General features: G+C 35.8%; 1 protein-coding gene and 1 long non-coding RNA gene across 3 annotated transcripts; one reads left to right on the plus strand and one right to left on the minus strand.

The window, feature by feature from the left end:
• Positions 1–1,169: 1,169 nt before the first annotated feature.
• On the minus strand, positions 1,170–24,169 carry LOC141386970 (uncharacterized). 2 transcript variants are annotated; one of them, XM_073955922.1, is made up of 3 exons: positions 19,782–24,169; positions 11,582–12,513; positions 1,170–2,260 (listed from the first exon to the last, which is right to left on the minus strand). In XM_073955922.1, exons 2-3 carry the CDS (start codon positions 11,925–11,927, stop codon positions 1,914–1,916), a joined length of 693 nt encoding a protein of 230 aa, XP_073812023.1. In that variant the 5' UTR covers positions 11,928–12,513; positions 19,782–24,169; the 3' UTR covers positions 1,170–1,913. The 2 variants fall into 2 exon arrangements, with proteins under 2 accessions (XP_073812023.1, XP_073812012.1); XM_073955911.1 differs by lacking the exon at positions 19,782–24,169 and having other exon boundaries at positions 11,582–12,572.
• A 442-nt stretch (positions 24,170–24,611) lies between these two features.
• On the plus strand, positions 24,612–26,113 carry LOC141390853 (uncharacterized). The gene is made up of 3 exons (XR_012409500.1): positions 24,612–25,133; positions 25,195–25,279; positions 25,333–26,113. It is a non-coding gene; the product is annotated as an uncharacterized lncRNA (long non-coding RNA).
• The last annotated feature ends 5 nt before the right edge of the window (positions 26,114–26,118 follow it).

A 26,118-nucleotide genomic window follows, 5' to 3' on the forward strand; every position in this document is an offset into this window, starting at 1 on the left:
TGTTGCATGTAGCCTCGACTTTTCCGGGTTGGACCTTTAGCTCTTATACACCTCTCACAATAGGCAATCCAGTTGGCAATGGATTTCTGACAGCCGACCGAGTAGAACCTCTGCTTTATATTTTCAGCAGTCTTTGTTACACCAAGATGTCCTCCACTTGGCCCATCGTGAAACTCTGACAGGACATCTTTTATTTTGGAGTCTGGTACGACAATCATGTTACGGTGAGTTTTCCCATCGTCGCTCTCCCACTTACGATGTAGGCACCCATCTATTAGAAGTAGACTGTTCCACTGGACCCAATAAGATTTCAAAAGGCGCTATTTCTTTGCGACCAGGGCGTTCCCCTATTTCAATATAGTAATTATTTTGCCTAGGGTGCGATCTTTTCTTTGTTTCGCCGACCAATCCTCGCCAGGCTCAACCTGCAGCAGCCGGACATGGACGATACTTGCTTTGCCTTCAGTCTTTGAGCAATGTCTGCATTCAATTTTGCATGGCCGACGAGACAGGGCATCAGCATTACCGTTTTTTCCACCTTTTCTGTGTTCGATGCTTAGGTCATAACTCTGAAGCCTTTCGATCCAACGCACAGTGCAAAATGTGAGCACTTTAGCGGAACTTTACTAATAACTTTCTTATGTTAGTGGACAGTGTGGGGCTCAAATTGGGCCGCATAGACCCGCGGTTTCCTGTAGCGCTCATGTAACGGTGGCTGTCGTTTTTACGTTTTACATTCATTTTTCAATCGATTTTGATGCAAATAGGTATATTGAGTTTTCAGCGGATAGAAAACTTATGTACAAAATATTTTCAATATAGGTTCGCATTTTGGAATAGCCCGGGTTCCCTCATATTGGGTATTTTAAAGGTTATAGACAAAAATTGCAGCCGATTTTGATGCAAATGTAAATTTTAAGATGTTAGCGAATAAAAAACCTCCTCACACAAAAGCTGTCAACATAGGTCCACTTCTGGGTGAAGCCTCACAACCCTACACATCTATTAAGGAGTAAAATGTCAATATTATTTGTTTTCATTTGTATCTATAATGTTTATTGGTCCAATCAGCAGGTCTGTACCATTAATTTTGTTAATAATGTCTGTTTATTGTTTTACCTTTTTTTCCACTATGGTTTCCACAAAAAGATGTTTTAATTTCCATGCAATTTTTGTACAATTTTATTTCACAAATTCAAAAGGGTTCTTAAATGTAAGTATGTGTGTAGGTATGCACAATGAAGTTTAGCACAAAGGTTTTTGATAAAAAAGTATCAAAGTTTTTAAACACAGGTAAGTATAAGGTTTAATTCAAGGTAAGTATTGTTTGGTAAGTATTATTCTTCTTTTTAGGTTTTTTACAAGGTAAGTTTTTACTTCTTTTCAGGTTTTCACAAGGTAAGTATAATTTTGGTTTTCCTTTTACAGGGAGTTCAAATTTACAATATAAGCATAATGTTATGTGTAAAAGTTGAAGTGGCTTTTTATTTGTCTATAAGAGTTCACTTTTTCTTAACTAATGTTAGTTATACAATTTTCCACTTATTGACACTTTTGTAAGTTAGCACTTTTTACTTTACGTTGACACAGTCACGACGGGGGTGTGGGTATGTACGTGTTAATCGCTTTAAAACTCAAACTTCGAATGACGATCTTAATTTACATCGTCATAAAAACCCTCTTTTGTCTTCCAATGTTGAGTGGAATGCATAAAGAGGAATTGCAAAACATAAGAATGTTCTCCCGCTTACATATTTATACGTATGTATGTATGTACTAAAGCATACCGCTACACTACAGTATGCATCAAATAAATAGCACATACAGTATCTGAAAATTATATTACCACTTTAAGTAAATGGTACAATCATGTACATGCCTCCCCCGCCGTGATATCTGTGAATAAAAAGAGTTTAATTAGTAGGCATATTTTTGATTGGGCATGAAAATACATAACCTAATTTCGTGTTGAACGCCTTCACGTCTCCAATGCCAGCTGGTGTACAGCCTTCCAGGTGAATTGCAGAGACTTCTTGCCAAGCAATTTCGACAGTACCCTCTGCGTTCGACCGTTTCATATCTTTGGTATAGGGTTTGCTCTCGGAACCTGGGACATGTGTTGATGGCGTGGTCGTCTTGGCATAGCCCACAAGAATATTGCCAAAAACTAGGCCTCTCTCGTCTGCTCTCTCGCTGACCTGATCTGCTTCTTGCCGATTGTCTTCTTTGTTGTGGTTGTTGCTGTTGTATGCTGCCATATCTGTAATTAAAAGAGAGAGAGGAGTACCAAGGTTTTTAAATAGAGAGGGTCCGACTAGTCAGTCGGTAAATAGCTTGACGACTTTTGTAATGGGTCGACTCGTTATGCCAATAGAAGTTTTAAGGTCTACGACTCTAATGTTTTGATCAACCCCCTTGTAAGTTTTGACGATACGGCCCAATTCATTCAGTTGATGACAAACGGTCATCTTTTATGACCACTAGATCCCCTTCCTTTAAGTTATCTTTTTGATATTTCCATTTGTGTCTTCTATGAAGTTCAGTCAAATATTCATTTTTCCATCTATGGCAAAAATGTTGGGAAATTACTTTAAGTCGCTTCCAACGATTTACGAATGAAATGTCGGAGTCTGAAATATCAGGTTCGGCTGGCTCTAGCATAGGTGCCCCGATGAGAAAATGAGCTAGTGTTAAAGGAGCTATTTCGTTAGGGTCATCATTAGCGGGACTCAAGGGTCTTGTATTGAGACAAGCCTCTATTCTAATCAATATTGTAGTAAACTCTTCAAAAGTGAAATTAAGTTTTGGAAAGCTTTTCTTTGAATGTGTCTTAAAGGATTTAACGCCAGCCTCCCACAAACCACCCATGTGAGGAGCGCCAGGAGGTATGAATTTCCACTCTAAATTTTGATGAGAATTTAGGGTAATAGCATGTGATCGCAGATTTTTCATAAATTCTGCTTTATCCTTTTTGAGCAATTCAGAGGCACCCACGAAATTTGTGCCATTGTCTGAATACACGCACGCAGGACAACCTCTCCGACCTATAAAACGAGCGAAGGCAGCCAAGAAAGATTGTGTGGAAAGGTCGCTGGTGGCTTCAAGGTGAATTGCCTTGGTGGCGAAACAAATGAAAACATATACGTAACATTTAGTAATTAAACAAGCACGACCAGTGAAGTTTTAAATATTAAAAGTGCCTGCAAAATCAACCCCAGTGTGAAAGAAGGGTCGTGTCAAAGAAGTTCTTTCAGGCGGTAGAGAAGCCATGATTTGACCTTGGTTGTGTCTTCGATACAAAGTGCATATTTTGCAATTGTGAATTGTTTTCTTGACTAAGACTTTTAGTTTAAATATCTAGAATTCAGAGCGTAAAACGCGAGTCAGTAGCTGATTTCCCCCATGCGAAGTTATTTTATGAGTAAATTCGACTAAAAGTTGAGATAATTTTCATACGTAAGGTAACAAGATTGGATGTCGTTCGTTTTCTGTTAATGCCGGTGATTGTACGAGACGACCATTGGCTCTAATAACGCCATTTGAGTCTATGTATGGATTCAGAGTCACAAGACTGCTACTAGATAGAAGTCTTTGTTTTCTTTGTAACAACTTATATTCATTCTCGAAATAATATTTCTGGGTGACCAGTATAAGTAAACATTTAGCATGTTGAATCTCTTCAAGAGAAATTTCGGGAGAGGCTCTTAATTCTCTTTTCCAGAATCTTCTAGCGTAAGCATATGCTCGGTAGGCTCTTGATAATACGGAAAAATTCTTTAAAGGATCATTTTGTATGAGTTCTTTCATAGACTCCGTTGTCAGAGTAGCAAGTGCCATTACCTTTGCGGAAGTACGGCTCCGCACAGCTCAAGTCGTGGCAAAGAAATCTTTTTAATCGGGAGAAATGTGTCAACACTTTTATTGGTATTTTCTACCCGAATGTAGAGCGCAGCGCCGTACGCGCTCTCTGACGCGTCGCAGAATCCATGAATCTCAATTTGGTTTTTTGGAGTGTACTTTATCCATCTTGGAATAGTGATAGTGTCAATTGAGAGAGTATTTTTAACAAAGTTTTGCCAATTTAATAGTGTCATGGGTTTGAGAGAGTAATCCCATTCTGTTTTGTCTAACCAAATTTGTTGCATGATTAATTTGGCTACTACTATTATTGGTGCTAACCACCCACATGGGTCGAATAGCTTGGCAATTGAAGATTAAACTTCCCTATTTGTAAAATTGATCTTGTTTTCTATCGAAGGTGATGTAACAGAGAAACAATCGCCTGGGATGTTCCATGTGATACCTAGAGTCTTAGTGGACGGGCTATCGGATAAATCTAGCCAATTGAGAGGAAGCAGTTGATCATCTGGTAGATCACTGATTATCTTGGGCTCATTTGATGTCCATTTTCTGAGTTTAAATCCTGCGGAGTCAAAGGCAGCAATTAGCTCTTTTCGTGATTCTAATGCTTCCTGTACAGAATGACGTCCTGCTAGGACATCATCAACATATAAATTTTGCAATATAATTTTAGCTGCTCTAGGGTATGTTTCTCTAATGTCTTCTGCGAGTCTCATTAGAGTTCGAAGAGCTAAAAATGGAGCGCAATTCACTCCGAAAGTGACAGTTAAGAGTTCAGGAGTCTTTCTAAACAGAATTCGCTGATGTCGAGTCTGATTTCTATCCAAAAGAATCTGTCGATACATTTGAGTGACATCAGCGTTGTAAACATACTTAAAAAACCTCCATTTCAATATTTGTAAGACTAGGTCTAGCTGCAATATTGGACCAGCGAAAAGATTGTCGTTTAGACTTTTTTTATTTGAAGTGGGACTAGACGCATTGAATACTACGCGAAGTTTAGTCGTCAACCGATCTGGTTTGATAACCGCATTGTGCGGCAGATAGTAATTAGGGGTCTGATCTATTTCTTCTGGCAACAGTTTTCTCATATGTCCCAAATCTAAATATTCTAATATTGCCTTGTCATATGAATCTTTGATGTCTGGAGTCTTTGAAAGCTTTTTCTCCATTCTGTAGAATTGTGCGAGGGCTATACTACGGGAAGTACCTAGCTCCTCACAATTTTTAAAGGGTTGGGTAACAATATATCTCCCTTCTTTATTTCGTTTTGTAGTTTCAAGATAGTTTTGCTCGCAGAATGAGTCTTCTTCTGACCGCAAAAGTCTTTTTGGGGGCTCTTCCACCTCCCAAAAACGTGTAATAATCTTTTCGATCGAGGTTGTGTTTAACAACGAAATGTTATTTGAATTTCTAGAGCATTCTGGTATTGGACCACCTATTATCCAACCGAATACTGTATGTTGTGCTAAGAAAGAGCCAAGAGATTTCATTGGTGTCCCTACTGTAAAAATTAAGGGTCCAATATCCTTTCCTATGAAAAGATCAACAGATTGACTTATGTGAAATTTGGGGTCTGCTATGTTAAGACCAATTGAGTTTGCTTTTTTCAATATTCTGTGAAGGCAAATTAGACGGAAGGGTTTTCAAAACTGGTGCCCAAACATCTACTTCAAAACTAGGGTCTGAAAGAGAACGTAAAGTGAAAAGACATGATTTGGTAGACGTTTCAGAGACTATTTGGCTAAGTCCTGTAACATGAACTAAGTTTTTCTTACAAGGCAAATTCAATCTATTTTTAAGTTTTTCCGATATAAAGGTACATTGTGATCCAGGGTCAATAATTGCTCTGGCATCATATGATTGTCCTCTATTTTCGACCTGCACCATTGCCGTGAAAAGCAAAGTTGCGCTAGGGTTATGTTCGAATACTCTATGGTCTTGTAGAGTCAAAGTTGTACTTTGCACTGGTTCTGTGGACTGTATTGTTGTGGTTGTGAGAGCTGAAGCACTGGTACTAGGGCGTACTTCATCTCTAGCTAAGTTTGAATTTTGGGTTTCTGTTCCCTTATGTAAAGTCGAATGGTGTCTCATATTGCAAGTCCGGCAACCAAACCGACTATTGCATTCTTTGACGCCGTGGTTCGACGAAAGACAATTATAACAAAGGTGAGAAATTTTGACATAATGAATTCTATCATTCACTGTCTTTTCAAGAAATCTAGGACAATATTTTATGAAGTGAATTTCTTTACAAAGTGGACAATTCTGAGTGTTTTGGCTCTTTGGCTGCAGATTCGAAGTTTGTTTATTAGGTTTGCTCCCTTGTGACTGAGACTTAGACCACGTATTGGTCTGAAAACTGCTGGTAAATTTTGATTTTTCACAAAAGTCTGGTTTTTGCTGAGAAAATTTTGCCTTTATTGGCTTGTTATTTCCAAAAGATTCTAGAGTTTTAAGTTTGTGGGTCATATAGTCGTTGACTTGTTCCCACGTGGGTAAAGTTTTGCTATCTTTCAAAGAATTTTCGAATTCTTCTAAGAACGATCGAGGTAATTTCGAGGAACAAAGATAAAAGAGGATCGGATCCCAACCCTTTACATTAACATCTAAGGTCTCAAGAGTCTGAACACAACTATTTATGGTACGTTGAAGTCTCTGAATTGTGCTACTTGAATCAAATGCTACGCTGGGTAAATTAAAAAGAATTTGTAACTGTTCGTTGACCTGCATATTTTTGTTTTCATATCTCTCACTTAGATTTTTCCACGCCAGCTCAAAACCATCGTTTGTAAGTGGGGCATGACTGACTATTTCTCTCGCTTCTCCGGTCTTTTTCTGGGTTAAGTGGAAGAGTTTTTCTACATTACTTAATTTTGTTCCCTTGATATATATCGCTGTAAAAAGGTCTCGGAACGTAGGCCATTTACTGTAGCCTCCACTGAATGTGTCTGTGTCACATGGCGGAAGTCGTGAAATTGATGTAAATCCTACTATTGAGATTCTGTGTCAACTGAGATTCTCTTTTAACATTCTCTTCTGCCTCTTTCTGCTTAACTGACTGAATTTGACCATTAATAGCTCCTATAGCATTTTTATAGCTTCTAGATAATGATTTCTTATCTTATTTTTGTCTATCGGTTTTTCACCTTCTTCTACTACATGATCCCTGCATTACTTGGTCAAAAACCGAATCTAACTGAACTCTTGATGCCTCTAATCTATGAACATCATCTTCTGTGTTTGCTATACTTAAAATTGCTGCATAATCTTTCAAATCATTAAGGCAATTTACAAAAGTTTCCCTATTACGTTTGGCCATCCTGTTTAGTAAATTGGGTCTGACTTTGGAAGAAAATTGCTGATTTGCAAGAATTGACAAAGTAGTCCAAAAAAATTTCCAAAAATAAGTCGAAGAAAAATGTATGTTGGGTTATCCAGAAAAATTACAAGTTCCCAAAAACAGTATTTCGGAGAAATTACAAGATTGCAATATCAAAAGGGTAAAATTATCAACGAGTATTGTGTTTTGAATTGAAAATAAAAATGTCTTAGTACAGAAACGAGTTAAAGAATCGCAAAATCCCAGCAAACAATTTCAATTAGGCAATTATTTTGGGTCAAAAATTTCAAAAAATTTTCAAGCAGAACTCCAAAAATTGTTGTATCTTTTCAGAAAAATGTTCCAAAAATAAAAATCAATCGATTCAAATGCAAACAATTTTCAGCAAAAATGTTGTACACTTGCAAAAAACCGAAAATATTTTGTGGTTAAACCAAAATATTTCATCCAAAAAAAATTTCAAATATGTTGTAAAAGTTTTTTTTTGTGTATCAAAGTGTGTGTATAGATTAGTATGAGATAATAAAATTTTAAGGTGTTGAATATTTTAGGTTAGTTAACCTTCAAATTTTTTGGGCGCTTGTCCACCAAACGCTTTATGTTATGTTCTTATGTATTTCAAAGGCGCCAAATTTTTCCAAAAAATTTCCAAATTTATTTGTTGGAAAACCAATATGGCGGTTATGTATAAAAAATTCCGCACTTGTTTCATATATGTATGTGTCACAGATGTGTGAGTTTCTCTAGGTTAGGTGACAAAACAATTTTTGATTTTAGGTTAACTTTCCACAAATTGGTTCGTTGTTTTGTTTAGAAGTGTTTTTGCTTTGTTCAGTTTTCAAAGAAATGTATGTAAAATCCCAAATTTATCATAGGCGTAGAACAATGACTAGCAACTTAGTTGTTTTTGGTTTGACTACAAGTTCCAATTTCATCTGGACAAATTGAAACCATCAATTTCCCATCAATTTTGGATAAGAAATTGAAATTTACGATTTAAATTGTATCAGGTTGTGTAAAATCAAGTAATTTGTTGATAATTTGTTAAATTCCTCGCAAGAAGAGTCAGCAATTGCAAACATGAAAGAAAAAAACAAATGATAAATGTTTGTACAAGCAACAAACAGTTATGCTCGTAATAAATTAAGTCGCAACACAAATTATTGTAAGAACAGCAAGAAATTTTAAAATTTCACAAAAAATTGATTCGGCAAGGTATATTAATAAATTTGATGAAAATGTTGACTTTAAAATTTAGAAATATCAAAAAAATATCATTCCAAATTATTGACCCCTTTATGAGAGTTTGAGGTTATCCCAAGTTTAGTAATTTTCGCAGGTTAAAATTATTAAGTTTTGTAAAATTTCCAAATTAAAATGGCGATGGTGAATTATGTATGTGATTGTGTGTAAACGTATGGGTCTACTTTCCAAAAGTTCCAAGATATTCCCATATTTTTCCAAGGTTTTCTAAAAATTTCATGAAATTTCCAAAAATTCCCAAAAATTTTCCAAAAATTCCAGTAAAATATTGCGGACTGTGTATGTATTGGTAATTTAGAGTCTTAAAAATGTTTTCCCATATGCAATTGAAGGTAAGTAGTTTAGGCAAAGGGTCTCCCAATTGGATGTACAAAATTGTCAAATTATTTAGAAGCCAAAAAGCACGAGGGTCTTTGAAAAAATCCTCTTTTGTGGGTAAGTATGAGTGTCTCCAATGCTTTCTAGTTGTTGTTGTATAAAAACTTTATGTGGGTACTCTCTTTGATCTTCTTACAAAGGGTCTAGGGTAAGTATGAGGGGGTTTGGCTTACGTCCGTCCGTCCGCCTTTTCAATTCCTTTGCGCCAACTCCTCCAATGTAAGTTGTGTATTGATTGTTTTTTGTTACGCTTACCGTGATCACGTTTAGTTTTTGGTTGTAGAAATTGTCTTTGTTATTTTTTTTTTACAAAGTTTAGTTTTATTTTTGTTGTAACTAGTTGGTCACTTTGATTTCTGTGCAATTTGTGTTGTTTGTATGTGAGCTTTTTTGTTTGATATTTTTAAAATAAATTTAATTTTAATTTCTTTTTGTAAAATATTTTTTTGTTTGATCACTTTTTCCACGTCCCACTGTAATATTCCACTGATTGTGTTCCACTGTATTTGTTTTAATTTTCAACAAATTGTCACTGTTTTGTTTCTTATGGTTTATTTTTCGTTAACAAATTTTATTTTTAAAGAATTTTGTTCACTGTTTTTCTCGTTGTTGCAATTTTTCAATGTCACTTGTTTCACGGTCTTGTTATTGTAAAAAACTTTTCAAAAAATTCCACTTTTATATTGAGTTTGTTTTTGTAAATGTTAAGATTTTTCTTAACCACACATATTCGGCTCGACTAGGACCAAATGTTTATTGTTTTACCTTTTTTTCCACTATGGTTTCCACAAAAATTTCCATGCAATTTTTGTACAATTTTGTTTCACAAATTCAAAAGGGTTCTTAAATGAAAGTTTGTGTGTAGGTATGCACAATGAAGTTTAGCACAAAGGTTTTTGATAAAAAAGTAAGTATCAAAGTTTTTAAACCCAGGTAAGTATAAGGTTTAATTCAACGTAAGTATTTTTTCGTAAGTATTATTCTTCTTTTTAGGTTTTTTTACAAGGTAAGTTTTTACTTCTTTTCAGGTTTTCACAAGGTAAGTATAATTTTGGTTTTCCTTTTACAGGGAGTTCAAATTTACAAAAGTCAAGTCAAAAGTGGTGTTCCTCAAGGTTCGGTGCTGGGGCCACTTTTGTTCATTATTTTTGTTAATGATATTTTTTATAAGTTGCAAAGTTGGTGCTTTCCATTTGCTTTTGCAGATGATATGAATTTGCTCTTTGTTGGGGATGTTAGATTTTCAGCTATACTTCAATCTAAAATGGACCTTGTTATGGATATTCTGCAATCGTGGATGTCTAGTAACAGATTGAAGATTAATCCATCGAAAACAAAGGATTTGTGTTTTTCTAATGCGTTAAATCATAACTTGATGTTGAGTTATGACAATAACCGAGTTGATTTTGTTCATGAACTATGTTGTTTGGGTGTTGTGTTAGATGATGAGCAGAGTTTTAGTCAGCACATTAACTCTGTTGTCTCTAAAATTAATTTATCTTTGAGATCCCTTTATGGAACTGATCTTGCCTTGCCCATCAATGTAAGACAAAGATTAGCCCATGCTCTGATTTTGCCGGTAGTCTTATATTGTTTGGAGGTTTATACTGGCACTACTCAGGGTAGCGTAGATCTCATAAAACTTGCTATTAATAGAGTAGTTCGTTTTGTGTATGGTGTGAATCACAGAGAACATATTTCTCCTTATGTAATAAGATTTCTAGGTACAAGTTTTCAGAATTACATTGACTTGCGCCTCCTTGTATTCTTTTATAAATTAATTAGAAATCAATGCCCGCAATTGTTAGTGTCATTGTTCAGTTTTTCAAGCTCAATGTTAAATATTTCTAGTGCCATTCATTTAATGGATAGATCTTTTGAGGTTAGAGTTGCAAGACTACTTAATTCATTGCCAAATGACTTAAAGAATTTTAGCGTTTCCCCAACTTCTTTTAGTAATAAACTTCTTCGCCACCTAAGCTAATTGCGTCTGTTCTTTTAAAATATATATATTTTTTGAATTTATTGCCTTCTGATGAGCGAAGATTATTTTATCTCAAATTTTATTTTATATTTTTTTATATTATTATACTAAAGTCTTTTTGATATATATAACTGTTGGGAGTAGTGTCAAAATGCATAAATGTAATATAATTTAATTCTTTTCTATTGGCCCGATGGCTTGAATTAATGTAAAGTTGTTTATGAAATAAATAAATAAATATAAGCATAATGTTATGTGTAAAAGTTAAAGTGGCTTTTTCTTTGTCTATAAGAGTTCACTTTTTCTTAACTAATGTTAGTTATAAAATTTTCCACTTATTGACACTTTTGTAAGTTAGCACTTTTTACTTTACGTTGACACAGTCACGACGGGGGTGTGGGTATGTACGTGTTAATCGCTTTAAAACTCAAACTTCGAATGACGATCTTCTAATTTACATCGTCATAAAAAACCTCTTTTGTCTTCCAATGTTGAGTGGAATGCATAAAGAGGAATTGCAAAACATAAGAATGTTCTCCCGCTTACATATTTATACGTATGTATGTATGTACTAAAGCATACCGCTACACTACAGTATGCATCAAATAAATAGCACATACAGTATCTGAAAATTATATTACCACTTTAAGTAAATGGTACAATCATGTACATGCCTCCCCCGCCGTGATATCTGTGAATAAAAAGAGTTTAATTAGTAGGCATATTTTTGATTGGGCATGAAAATACATTACCTAATTTCGTGTTGAACGCCTTCACGTCTCCAATGCCAGCTGGTGTACAGCCTTCCAGGTGAATTGCAGAGAAAACATCGGCTCCCAACTCTAAATCAATAGGAATGTTGCTGCGTGGATCTGGGTCAGCGAGAGCTTGCGGTGTAAAATATGACGTAGGGTCCTCTAGTATTGGGTCGGAATTGGGTCTGCGAGGTAGCTCATCTGTAATGAGCGCATTAACCTTCAAAGCCCAGAAGTTGTTCGTGCGCCTAGCCATAATTTTGAAAGTGGCAAATCGGCGATTCTGGTAAATGACCGACCTGAGCCCTAGCCTCTGGAATGTTGAGTAGGCAATTTTTGACATTGTTGCCGACTGACAGACCAACGCCCGAACCGTCTTCCAATCATCGACGCTGTCAGCTGCGACCCGCACCAGAGCCGTGGGGATAAAAACTAAGTCCCAGGCAAAGGGTGGCACCACAGTTGGGGCTGGTTGCAGGGAATTATCAAGCTTAGGAGCCCCGTGTAATAGGGTATGATGTCGGTAGTCGCACCTTCTACAGCCTGTCAAACTTGTACAGTCAGGCGCCAAGTGACTTCTTGCCAAGCAATTTCGACAGTACTCTCTGCGTTCGACCGTTTCATATCTTTGGTATTGGGTTTGCTCTCGGAACCTGGGACATGTGTTGATGGCGTGGTCGTCTTCGCATAGCCCACAAGAATATTGCAAAAACTAGGCCTCTCTCGTCTGCTCTCTCGCTGACCTGATCTGCTTCTTGCCGATTGTCTTCTTTGTTGTGGTTGTTGCTGTTGACGCTGGTGTTGCTGTTGATGTTGTGGTTGTTGTTGAGGTTCTGGTTGTTGTGGGAGCTCTTGTTGTTGGCGCCTGTTTGGGGGTCTCTCTTCCTCTTCTTCTTCCCAATGATTGTTTGGGAGGTATGCTGCCATATCTGTAATTAAAAGAGAGAGAGGAGTACCAAGGTTTTTAAATAGAGAGGGTCCGACTAGTTAGTCGGTAAATAGCTTGACGACTTTTGTAATGGGTCGACTCGTTATGCCAATAGAAGTTTTAAGGTCTACGACTATAATGTTTTGATCAACCCCCTTGTAAGTTTTGACGATACGGCCCAATTTCCATTCAGTTGATGACAAACGGTCATCTTTTATGACCACTAGATCCCCTTCCTTTAAGTTATCTTTTTGATATTTCCATTTGTGTGTTCTATGAAGTTCAGTCAAATATTCATTTTTCCATCTACGGCAAAAATGTTGGGAAATTACTTTAAGTCGCTTCCAACGATTTACGAATGAAATGTCGGAGTCTGAAATATCAGGCTCGGCTGGCTCTAGCATAGGTGCCCCGATGAGAAAATGAGCTGGTGTTAAAGGAGCTATTTCATTAGCGGGACTCAAGGGTATTGAATTGAGACAAGCCTCTATTCTAATCAATATTGTAGTAAACTCTTCAAAAGTGAAATTAAGTTTTGGAAAGCTTTTCTTTAAATGTGTCTTAAAGGATTTAACGCCAGCCTCCCACAAACCACCCATGTGAGGAGCGCCAGGAGGTATGAATTTCCACTCTAAATTTTGATGAGAATTTAGGGTAATAGCATGTGATCTCAGATTTTTCATAAATTCTGCTTTATCCTTTTTGAGCAATTCAGAGGCACCCATGAAATTTGTGCCATTGTCTGAATACACGCACGCAGGACAAACTCTCCGACCTATAAATCGAGCGAAGGCAGCCAAGAAAGATTGTGTGGAAAGGTCGCTGGTGGCTTCAATGTGAATTGCCTCGGTGGCGAAACAAATGAAAACACATACGTAACCTTTAGTAGTTAAACAAGCACGACCAGTGAAGTTTTTAATATTAAAAGGGCCTGCAAAATCAGCCCCAGTGTGATAGAAGGGTCGTGTCAAAGAAGTTCTTTCAGGCGGTAGAGAAGCCATGATTTGACCTTGGTTGTGTATTCGATACAAAGTGTATATTTTGCAATTGTGAATTGTTTTCTTGACTAAGACTTTTAGTTTAAATATCTAGAATTCAAAGCGTAAAACGCGAGTCAGTAGCCGATTTCCCCCATGCGAAGTTATTTTATGAGTAAATTCGACTAAAAGTTGAGATAATTTTCATACGTAAGGTAACAAGATTGGATGTCGTTCGTTTTCTGGTAATGCCGGTGATTGTACGAGACGACCATTGGCTCTAATAACGCCATTTGAGTCTATGTATGGATTCAGAGCCACAAAACTGCTACTAGATTTGTTTTCTTTGTTTTCTTTGTAACAACTTATATTCATTCTCGAAATAATATTTCTGGGTGACCGGTATAAGTAAACATTTAGCATGTTGAATCTCTTCAAGAGAAAATTCGGGAGAGGCTCTTAATTCTCTTTTCCAGAATCTTCTAGCGTAAGCATATGCTCGGTAGGCTCTTGATAATACGGAAAAATTCTTTAAAGGATCATTTTGTATGAGTTCTTTCATAGACTCCGTTGTCAGAGTAGCAAGTGTCATTACCTTTGCGGATTTCTTTTCTAAATTTGTGTCCTCTGGTATGTGATTAGAGGGCCAACTGGGCTTTTGATATTTTAACCACTGTGGTCCATGCCATCATAAACTGTGCGTTTTTAAGTCAATCGGCGAACATCCGCGACTGGCTACATCAGCGGGATTTGCTTCCGAGTCAACATGACGCCATCTTTCATTACCAACGTTTTCAATAATTTCAGATATTCTATTGCCTACAAATGTGCTCCAATGGCATGGTGGTTTCTTGAGCCAAGCTAAAACTATTGTAGAGTCTGTCCAATAGTAAGATTCAATATTCGAAATCTGAAGATTTGTTATAGTTGAACAGGCCAATTTTGAGAGAAGTACGGCTCCGCAAAGCTCAAGTCGTGGCAAAGAAATCTTTTTAATCGGTGCGACCCTGGTTTTAGCTGCTAGGAGAAATGTGTCAACACTTTTATTGGTATTTTCTACCCGAATGTAGAGCGCAGCGCCGTACGCGCTCTCTGACGCGTCGCAGAATCCATGAATCTCAATTTGGTTTTTTGGAGTGTACTTTATCCATCTTGGAATAGTGATAGTGTCAATTGAGAGAGTATTTTTAACAAAGTTTTGCCAATTTAATAGTGTCATGGGTTTGAGAGTGTAATCCCATTCTATTTTGTCTAACCAAATTTGTTGTATGATTAATTTGGCTACTACTATTATTGGTGCTAACCACCCACATGGGTCGAATAGCTTGGCAATTGAAGATTAAACTTCCCTTTTTGTAAAATTGATCTTGTTTTCTATCGAAGGTGATGTAACAGAGAAACAATCGCCTGGGATGTTCCATCTGATACCTAGAGTCTTAGTGGACGGGCTATCGGATAAATCTAGCCAATTGAGAGGAAGCAGTTGATCATCTGGTAGATCACTGATTATCTTGGGCTCATTTGATGTCCATTTTCTGAGTTTAAATCCTGCGGAGTCAAAGGCAGCAATTAGCTCTTTTCGTGATTCTAATGCTTCCTGTACAGAATGACGTCCTGCTAGGACATCATCAACATATAAATTTTGCAATATAATTTTAGCTGCTCTTGAATATCTTTCTCTAATGTCTTCTGCGAGTCTCATTAGAGTTCGAAGGGCTAAAAATGGTGCGCAATTCACTCCGAAAATGACAGTTAAGAGTTCATAATCTTCCACTGGGTCAGCAGGAGTCTTTCTAAACAGAATTCCCTGACATCGGGTCTGATTTCTATCCAAAAGAATCTGTCGATACATTTGAGTGACATCAGCGTTGTAAACATACTTAAAAAACCTCCATTTCAATATTTGTAAGACTAGGTCTAGCTGCAATATTGGACCAGCGAAAAGATTGCCGTTTAGACTTCTTTTATTTGAAGTGGGACTAGACGCATTGAATACTACGCGAAGTTTAGTCGTCAACCGATCTGGTTTGATAACCGCATTGTGCGGCAGATAGTAATTAGGGGTCTGATCTATTTCTTCTGGCAACAGTTTTCTCATATGCCCCAAATCTAAATATTCTAATATTGCCTTGTCATATGAATCTTTGATGTCTGGAGTCTTTGAAAGCTTTTTCTCCATTCTGTAGAATTGTGCGAGGGCTATATTACGGGAAGTACCTAGCTCCTCACAATTTTTAAAGGGTAGGGTAACAATATATCTCCCTTCTTTATTTCGTTTTGTAGTTTCAAGATAGTTTTGCTCGCAGAATGAGTCTTCTTCTGACCGCAAAAGTCTTTTTGGGGGCTCTTCCACCTCCCAAAAACGTGTAATAATCTTTTCGATCGAGGTTGTGTTTAACAACGAAATGTTATTTGAATTTCTAGAGCATCCTGGTATTGGACCACCTATTATCCAACCGAATACTGTATGCTGTGCTAAGAAAAAGCCAAGAGATTTCATTGGTGTCCCTACTGTAAAAATTAAGGGTCCAATATCCATTCCTATGAGAAGATCAACAGATTGACTTATGTGAAATTTGGGGTCTGCTAGGTTAAGACCAATAATATCATTGAGTTTGCTTTTTTCAATATTCTGTGAAGGCAAATTAGACGGAAGGGTTTTCGAAACTGGTGCCCAAACATCTAATTCAAAACTAGGGTCTGAACGAGAACGTAAAGTGAAAAGACAAGATTTGGTAGACGTTTCAGAGACTATTTGGCTAAGTCCTGTAACATGAACTAAGTTTTTCTTACAAGGCAAATTCAATCTATTTTAAAGTTTTTCCGATATAAAGGTACATTGTGATCCAGGTCAATAATTGCTCTGGCATCGTATGATTGTCCTCTATTTTCGACCTGCACCATTGCCGTGAAAAGCAAAGTTGCGCTAGGGTTATGTTCGAATACTCTATGGTCTTGTAGAGTCAAAGTTGTACTTTGCGCTGGTTCTGTGGACAGTATTGTTGTGGTCGTGAGAGCTAAAGCACTGGTACTAGGGCGTACTTCATCTCTAGCTAAGTTTGAATTTTGGGTTTCTGTTCCCTTATGTAAAGTCGAATGGTGTCTCATATTGCAAGTCCGGCAACTAAACCGACTTTTGCATTCTTTGACGCCGTGGTTCGACGAAAGACAATTATAACAAAGGTGAGAAATTTTGAGATAATGAATTCTATCATTCACTGTCTTTTCAAGAAATCTAGGACAATCTTTTATGAAGTGAATTTCTTTACAAAGTAGACAATTCTGAGTGTTTTGGCTCTTTGGCTGCAGATTCGAAGTTTGTTTATTAGATTTCCCCCCTTGTGACTGAGACTTAGACCACGTATTGGTCTGAAAACTGCTGGTAAATTTTGATTTTTTACAAAAGTCTGGTTTTTGCTGAGAAAATTTTGCGTTTGTTGGCTTGTTATTTCCAACAGATTCTAGAGTTTTAAATTTGTGGGTCATATAGTCGTTGACTTGTTCCCACGTGGGTAAAGTTTTGCTATCTTTCAAAGAATTTTCGAATTCTTCTAAGAACGATCGAGGTAATTTCGAGGAACAAAGATAAAAGAGGATCGGATCCCAACCCTTTACATCAACATCTAAGGTCTCAAGAGTCTGAACACAACTATTTATGGTACGTTGAAGTCTCTGAAGTGTGCTACTTGAATCAAATGCTACGCTGGGTAAATTAAAAAGAATTTGTAACTGTTCGTTGACCTGCATTCTTTTGTTTTCATATCTCTCACTTAGATTTTTCCACGCCAGCTCAAAACCATCGTTTGTAAGTGGGGCATGACTGACTATTTCTCTCGCTTCTCCGGTCGTTTTCTGGGTCAAGTGGAAGAGTTTTTCTACATTACTTAATTTTGTTCCCTTGATATATATCGCAGTAAAAAGGTCTCGGAACGTAGGCCATTTACTTTAGCCTCCACTGAATGTGTCTGTGTCACATGGCGGAAGTCGTGAAATTGATGTAAATCCTACTTCAGTATTGAGATTCTGTGTCAACTGAGATTCTCTTTTAACTTTCTCTTCTGCCACTTTCTGCTTAACTGACTGAATTTGACCATTAATAGCTCCTATAGCATTTTTATACGTGTCAATAGCTTCTAGATAATGATTTCTTAACTTATTTTTGTCTCTCGGTTTTTCACCTTCTTCTACTACATGATCCCTGCATTCAACATACGCTCTCTTTACTTGGTCAAAAACCGAATCTAACTGGACTCTTGATGCCTCTAATCTATGAACATCAAAAATAAGTCGAAGAAAAATGTATGTTGGGTTATCCAGAAAAATTACAAGTTCCCAAAAACAGTATTTCGAAGAAATTACAAGATTGCAATATCAAAAGGGTAAAATTATCAACGAGTATTTTGTTTTGAATTGAAAATAAAAATGTCTTGGTACAGAAACGAGTTAAAGAATCGCAAAATCCCAGCAAACAATTTCAATTAGGCAATTATTTTGGGTCAAAAATTTCAAAAAATTTTCAAACAGAACTCCAAAAATTGTTGTATCATTTCAGAAAAATGTTCCAAAAATAAAAATCAATCGCTTCAAATGCAAACAGTTTTCAGCAAAAATGTTGTACACTTGCAAAAAACCGAAAATATTTTGCGCTTAAACCAAAATATTTCATCAAAAAAAAATTTCAAATATGTTGTAAAAGTTTTTTTTGTGTATCAAAGTATGTGTATAGATTAGTATGAGATAATAAAATTTTAAGGTGTTGAATATTTTAGGTTAGTTAACCTTCAAATTTTTTGGGCGCTTGTCCACCAAACGCTTTATGTTATGTTCTTATGTATTTCAAAGGCGCCAAATTTTTCCAAAAAATTTCCAAATTTATTTGTTGGAAAACCAATATGGCGGTTATGTATAAAAAATTCCGCACTTGTTTCATATATGTATGTGTCACAGATGTGTGAGTTTCTCTAGGTTAGGTGACAAAACAATTTTTGATTTTAGGTTAACTTTCCACTTGGAGTACCACCGTGGTGCAATGGTATGCACACCCGCCTTGCACGCTTAAGGTCGTGGGTTCGATTCCCCGGTCAGTCAACATCAAACACTTTTCAACGGTGGCAAAATACCCCTCAGTAGTGTTGGCGACACTTTCTGAGTATTTCAGCCATGTAAAACTTCTCTACAAGTGGTGTCTTAGACACGCCGTTCGGACTCGGCGATAAACAGTAGGTCCCATATCATTGAGCTAATATGAATCGGGGTGCACTCATTGATATGAGAGAAGTCTCCCCTGTCCCGCCTGGGATGTTTGTGGAACAATTATTATAACTTTCCACAAATTGGTTCGTTGTTTTGTTTAGAAGGGTTTTTGCTTTGTTCAGTTTTCAAAGAAATGTATGTAAAATCCCAAATTTATCATAGGCGTAGAACAATGACTAGCAACTTAGTTGTTTTTGGTTTGACTACAAGTTCCAATTTCATCTGGACAAATTGAAACCATCAATTTCCCATCAATTTTGGATAAGAAATTGAAATTTACGCTTTACATTGTATCAGGTTGTGTAAAATCAAGTAATTTGTTGATAATTTGTTAAATTCCTCGCAAGAAGAGTCAGCAATTGCAAACATCAAAAAAACCAAATGATAAATGTTTGTACAAGCAACAAACACTTATGCTCGTAATAATTTAAGTCGCAACACAAATTATTGTAAGAACAGCAATAAATTTTAAAATTTCCCAAAAAATTGATTCGGCAAATAAATTTGATGAAAATGTTGACTTTAAAATTTAGAAATATCAAAAAAATATCATTCCAAATTATTGACCCCTTTATGAGAGTTTGAGGTTATCCCAAGTTTAGTAATTTTCGCAGGTTAAAATTTTTAGATTTTGTAAAATTTCCAAATTAAAATGGCGATGGTGAATTATGTATGTGATTGTGTGTAAACGTATGGGTCTACTTTCCAAAAGTTCCAAGATATTCCCTTATTTTTCCAAGGTTTTCTAAAAATTCCATGAAATTTCCAAAAATTCCCAAAAATTTTACAAAAATTCCAGTAAAATATTGCGGACTGTGTATGTATTGGTAATTGAGAGTCTTAAAAATGGTTTCCCATATGTAATTGAAGGTAAGTAGTTTAGGCAAAGGGTCTCCCAATTGGATTTACAAAAAGTGTCAAATTATTTAGAAACCAAAAAGCACCAGGGTCTTTGAAAAAATCCTCTTTTGTGGGTAAGTATGAGTGTCTCCAATGCTTTCTAGTTGTTGTTGTATAAAAACGTTATGTGGGTACTCACTTTGATCTTCTTACAAAGGGTCTAGGGTAAGTATGAGGGGGTTTGGCTTACGTCCGTCCGTCCGCCTTTTCAATTCCTTTGCGCCAACTCCTCCAAGGTAAGTTGTGTATTGATTGTTTTTTGTTACGCGTACCGTGATCACGTTTAGTTTTTGTATTTTTAGTTTTTTGTTGTAGAAATTGTCTTTGTTATTTTTTTTTACAAAATTTAGTTTTATTTTTGTTGTAACTAGTTGGTCACTTTGATTTCTGTGCAATTTGTGTTGTTTGTATGTGAGCTTCTTTGTTTTTGTTTGTTTGTAATATTCCACTGATTGTGTTCCATTGTATTTGTTTTAATTTTCAACAAATTGTCACTGTTTTGTTTCTTATGGTTTATTTTTCGTTAACAATTTTATTTTGAAACAATTTTGTTCACTGTTTTTCTCGTTGTTGCAATTTTTCGATGTCACTTGTTTCACGGTACTTGTTATTGTAAAAAACTTTTCAAAACATTCCACTTTTATATTGTGTTTGTTTTTGTAAATGTTAAGATTTTTCTAAACCACACATATTCGGCTCGACTAGGACCAAATGTTTGTTGTTTTACCTATTTTTTCCACTACGGTTTCCACAAAAATTTCCATGCAATTTTTGTAAAATTATGTTTCACAAATTCAAAAGGGTTCTTAAATGTAAGTATGTGTGTAGGTATGCACAATGAAGTTTAGCACAAAGGTTTTTGATAAAAAAGTAAGTATCAAAGTTTTTAAACACAGGTAAGTATAAGGTTTAATTCAACGTAAGTATTGTTTGGTAAGTATTATTCTTCTTTTTAGGTTTTTTACAAGGTTTCTCCAGCTATGGCCCATAAATCTACCGATTTGAACAATCATAAAACCACATCTCCTGTTTTAAAAGCGAAGGAAAAGTCTGTTACTGCAGATAACAATCCTATCGCTTTTGTAAATAAACCTCCTCCTGCTATTAATAAATCTGTTACTGCAGATAATAAAAAAAGGTCTAGCAATAAAGAATCTGTCCCTGCAGATACTATCACCCATTCAAATTCCGGTAACCAAACTTCTCTTGTTGTTAATGAAATTTCTGTTCCTGCAGAAAGCAATAACTTAACTGAATCTGCTATACCTTCGTTTACCGATCAACTTATTGTTGTCGCGCCGCGTAAGACCATATTTATTTCCAGGTTACATGCTGCTACCACGACCGAAAACATTCGATCGTATTTAAAGTCAAAAATACCAAATCTTCCTGATAATGATATACAAATTTTTAAATTTAATCCGTCTCAACCTCGCGATATCTCCTCCTTTAGAATTGTTATTCCTGGTAAATGGTTCAGTACATTGATCGATAATACTTTTTGGCCTGATGATCTTGTAGTAAGAGAGTACGTATTTAGAGAAAGAGTGAATCGTGCAAATCCTATTACAATTTCCTCGAGTTCAAAAAACTAGATGATAATATTAACCTGTCTTTTCTATATCAAAATGTTAGAGGCTTAAATACTAAACTTAGAAATTTATATATAAACAGTTTTCATTGCGATTTCAAAGTTATAGTTTTCACAGAAACTTGGCTAAAACCAGATATTAATGATTCTGAAATCTTTTCCGATAACTATCAAGTTTATAGAAAAGACAGGTTAAATAAAACTGGTGGTGGTGTTTTGATTGCTATTCATAACTCTATCTCTTCTGAACTTGTTGATCCTCAAAGTAACTCAAACGGTGAATTCATTTGCGTAAAAATAAAGCATCTCGGTAATTATATTCTTATAACTTGCTCCTATATTGCTCCTAATTCGGATATTGAAATTTATACTAGGCACGCTGATCTGATAGATAACGTCTCGAAAACACTCTCTGAATCTTGTACATTAATTTGCATGGGCGATTTTAATTTACCTAATGTTTCATGGGTAGCGGGCGATAATAAATTAGATTTCATACCTGCATTAAGTAATACCGGATTTGATATTTTTTGGGATAAGATTTATGATAAATGCTTATATCAAATTAATAATATTGTAAATGTCAAAGAACGGATTTTGGATTTAGTTTTTTCAACCACTTTAAACATTTCGTTAAATAGATGTTCTCCACTTGTACTACCTGAGGACAAGTATCATCCTACACTTTCAATCGACCTTGAAGTAAAACATCGTTCAAATGAACTAAAGCCTCTGATTAACTCGACTCCTACATACAACTTCGCTAAAGTCAATCTTACTCAACTGAAACCCATGCTACGTAATACTGTATGGGATTTTAGTGATGATTTAGACCTTTGTGTGTCAAGATTCTATAGTCAACTTGACACTGCATTTTCCACAGCCGTTCCTTTAACAATGAAAGCATTTGACCGCGGTCCTGCCTGGTTTACACCGAAGTTAAGACGTTTACGTAACATTAAGAACAGACTCTTCAAGAAGTTTAAGAAATGCAACAGCTCAATCAATTACTCAAAATACTTAATTGCTAGAAATGATTATAATATTGAAAACTCAAAATCGTATTCGATTTATCTCACCAAAATCAAATATGATTTAGAAAAGAATCCTAAAAGTTTTTATAAATTTGTGAACTCTAAACGTAAAGTTCAAACGTTTCCCAGTTGCATGAGATATGGTTGTAGAGAATCTTCTGATAGTGTAGACATCTCAAATATGTTTGCTGATTTCTTTGAATCTTCTTATTCCTCTATAGGATTTAATGGTCAATATAACTTTTCTATTGAAACATTTAATAATTTTCCCTGTATCACTTTAACTGAGAAAGAGGTTTTAGCGGCTTTAAATACATTACGTATTTCAAATAAACCTGGACCCGATGGGGTTCCCACATCCATTCTTAAATCTTGTGCGAATGAATTTTATTTACCACTTACTAGGATTTTTAACGAATCTTTACGCCAAGGATATTTTCCACTCCAGTGGCGGTCTAGCTATATTATTCCACTTCATAAGTCTGGAAATAGATCTTTGGTTGATAATTATAGATGCATAGCAGAATTAAGCGCCATTCCTAAATTATTGGAACTATTAATATCTCGCAGATTAAAACATTTCATGCAATCAATAATTTCACCTCTTCAACACGGTATTATTCAAGGAAGATCAACAACCACAAATCTCTTAGAATTGGTTACGCATGTGCATAAGGCATTTAGTAATAAGAATCAAATTGATGTTATTTATACTGACTTTAGTAAAGCCTTCGATACGGTTGTACATAAACTGTTGCTTTACAAACTTAACGTAATGGGGTTTCCTTGCGTTTTCTTAAACTGGATATCCACCTACTTAGAAGGTCGTACCCAGAATGTGTTATTTAATAGTTGTTTATCGAAAAATGTTACTGTCTCGTCTGGTGTTCCACAAGGTAGTCACTTAGGACCTCTTCTGTTCGTACTATACCTTAATGATCTCCCTTCTGTTATACGTTTTTCTAAAATGTTGATGTACGCTGACGACGTTAAATTGTTCCATCAAATAAAAACTTCAAGCCATTCACTTCAATTACAATTTGATTTACATTCTTTAGCTAACTGGTGTGGCGTCAATGGAATGTCCTTAAATCTTAAAAAATGTAAAAAGCTTTCACTATTTAGGACTCAACATATCTGCACTGAATACCATGTTGGTTCATACAAATTAGAAAATGTTTTGTCATTCGTTGATCTTGGTGTAATATTGGATAATAAACTAAGATTTCATCTTCATATTGATTCCTGTGTTAATAAAGCCAAGTCATTATTGGGATTTATTAAGCGATGGTCCAAAGAATTTCAGGATCCTTACGTCACCAAACGTCTATTCGTTAGCTTGGTTCGTTCGGTCTTAGAATACGGCTGTATTATATGGAGTCCTTCTTATAAGTGTTATTCAGATAAAATTGAATCTGTTCAAAGTCAATTCCTTTTGTTTGCTCTCCGCGGCTTAAATTGGAATACATCTGTACCGCTCCCCCCTTATGAAAGTCGTCTTATGTTAATTGACCTGCCTACACTCGAGAGAAGACGTTTCATGTTGAAATCAATGTTTATTATAAAACTGACTCGTGGATTAATTGATTCTCCATTTTTATTAGGCGAAATAAATTTTAATTTCCCGTCTCGTTTAACTCGTAATTTTATCCCAATAAATTTGCCACTCGTTAGAACCAATTATGAAGCTAATAATCCCATGAGAGCTTTATGTGAATCCTTTAATAATATATATAATAGTATATCGTTTACTGACCCTTTAAACTTGATAAAAAATGCTATTATGCGTATGTAGTGAGTGCCAGACACGTATGCATGATTTGTGATTTAGTACTTCTTCATCTAACCTTATTATAATTAGTTTCAGTGTATTAATACTTGTTTACTTTTACTGTATGCCGGCTGATTTAATATGTAGCCGGTTATCCCATCATTCTACTAACCCTCCATACTCCGGTCTATGGGGTGTACGCGATATAGGGAGGTGGCCCCCTCGGTCGGGTGGGGCGGGAAAGAGTGGCGTGGGACCGAACGAAAAAAAAAAAAAAAAGTTTTTCCTTCTTTTCAGGTTTTCACAAGGTAAAGGGTGTTCTACACGGTATGTATTTTACATATTTGTACATACCAACTGTCATTTTTTTCATCTTTATGTAATTCATTTTGTACGTCAAATTTTGCCATTTACATAGCATTTATAATATTTACTTTCACACCTGCTTATGTTTTTTTTGTATGACATAACCTAAAAATGTAAACAAACTATTTCAATCAGCTGTTGTTTAAAAATATTAAAAAAATAAATACTACCGAAATTTTTAAAATGTTGAAACACACAAGCAAAATAAGTGCGGCGAGAAAAGTAAAGCTAGTGTCCAGTATTGTTGCAATTGTTTCTGCAATAAAAGCAAAAAAGAAAAAACGTAGAAACAAATTAACAACGGTTCGGGCTTTATGGAGTCATAAGTGGTTGTTGCGAAGGGACTCTGGATTAGGATTCTCAGCAATGGCCATCAATGAATTCCGGTTAGAGGACCCAAAGTCATTCAAAAATTTCGCTAGAATGTCGTATGAGTGCTTCTCCGAATTATTGGAAAAAGTGTCCCCAATAATTTCAAAGCAAAACACTGTAATGCGGGAGGCTATTTCGTGTTCTGCAAGGAAAATATAGGGAACTTAAGGTTATCTTAACATTACTCATAATCTTAAATTTGTTGTAAGATTACTGTTGACCTTAAGGTTTTTGGCCACAGGGGAGAGGTTTTTACAATTAGCATACGGATTCCGAATTTCCGTCGCAGCTATTTCCAAAATTGTACCAGAAACGCTGGATGCAATTTACGCTGTTTTAAAAGATGAATTCTTCAAGGTAGTACGAATTTAAAGAATCTTAAACAAAGAGCAAAACTAAGAAAAGTAATATATTTAAGGTCCCAAGCAAAGCTGAAGAATGGAAAAAGATTGCCGAAGAATTTAATCGAAAATGGAATTTCCCCTTTTGTTTAGGTGCAATCGGTAATAACGCAAAAAATATCTCAAAGACATTTTAAACATCTCTCTTTTTCTAGATGGTAAGCACATTGCAATAAAGAGCAAAAAATGCTATGGATCATACTACTATAATTATAAAGGGTTCCACAGCGTAATAATGATGGCCGTAGTGGACGCCAATTACAAGTTCTTATACGTAGATGTTGGTTCCAACGGGCGAGCAAATGATGCCGCAGTTTTTAATGAGTCGTCGTTTTGCCAGGCTATGTCTAAAAATCAACTAGACTTCCCTGCCGACGATCTTTTGCCTGGTACAGATAAGATTGTGCCTAACGTATTTGTTGCAGATGAGGCTTTTCGACTCACGCCGAGAATGATGAGACCCTATGGGGAAAGGTCTGCTAATACAAATAGGATTTTCAACTACAGGCTAAGCCGGGCTCGAAGAGTATCCGAAAACACTTTTGGATTTTTAGCCAGTAAATTCCAAGTGTTCCAGAGGGATATAGACCTCAGCGTAGAGAAAGTTGAAAAACTGACATTGGCAGCATGTGCTTTGCACAATTTCATTAGGAGTCGGGAAGGATTGGACTCAAATTTGGTGGATTCGGAAAATACCAAAACATTGAGTATTAATAATGGATCTTGGCGAAATGAAGTCTGTATTACAAATCTTCCAAGGTGCCAAGCCAATCGCACTGGAGAAGAAAGTCGAAAGATACGGGATACATATTGCGAATATTTTAATACTGTTGGTGCAGTTCCTTGGCAAGAGGACGCTATAAAAAGATTTAACTTTTAATGTTTTAAATAATAAATATGCTGAATAATTTGCGCTTTGCAATATTAAATATGTAATTATG

The sequence above is a fragment of the Musca autumnalis genome, unplaced genomic scaffold (genome assembly GCF_047663935.1).
Source record: "Musca autumnalis isolate F117 unplaced genomic scaffold, ASM4766393v1 scaffold_1, whole genome shotgun sequence".
In the NCBI taxonomy this organism is placed as follows: Eukaryota; Metazoa; Arthropoda; class Insecta; order Diptera; family Muscidae; genus Musca; species Musca autumnalis.

What these genes read in the sequence shown, in the direction of transcription:
- LOC141386970 (XM_073955922.1), bottom strand. Translation starts at nt 11,927, where the DNA reads ATGTCAAAAATTGCCTACTCAACATTCCAGAGGCTAGGGCTCAGGTCG. An exon ending in GGCGTTCAACACGAAATTAG is followed by an intron (nt 2,261 to 11,581) that starts GTAATGTATTTT and finishes TTTTAATTACAG; the next exon opens with ATATGGCAGCATACAACAGC.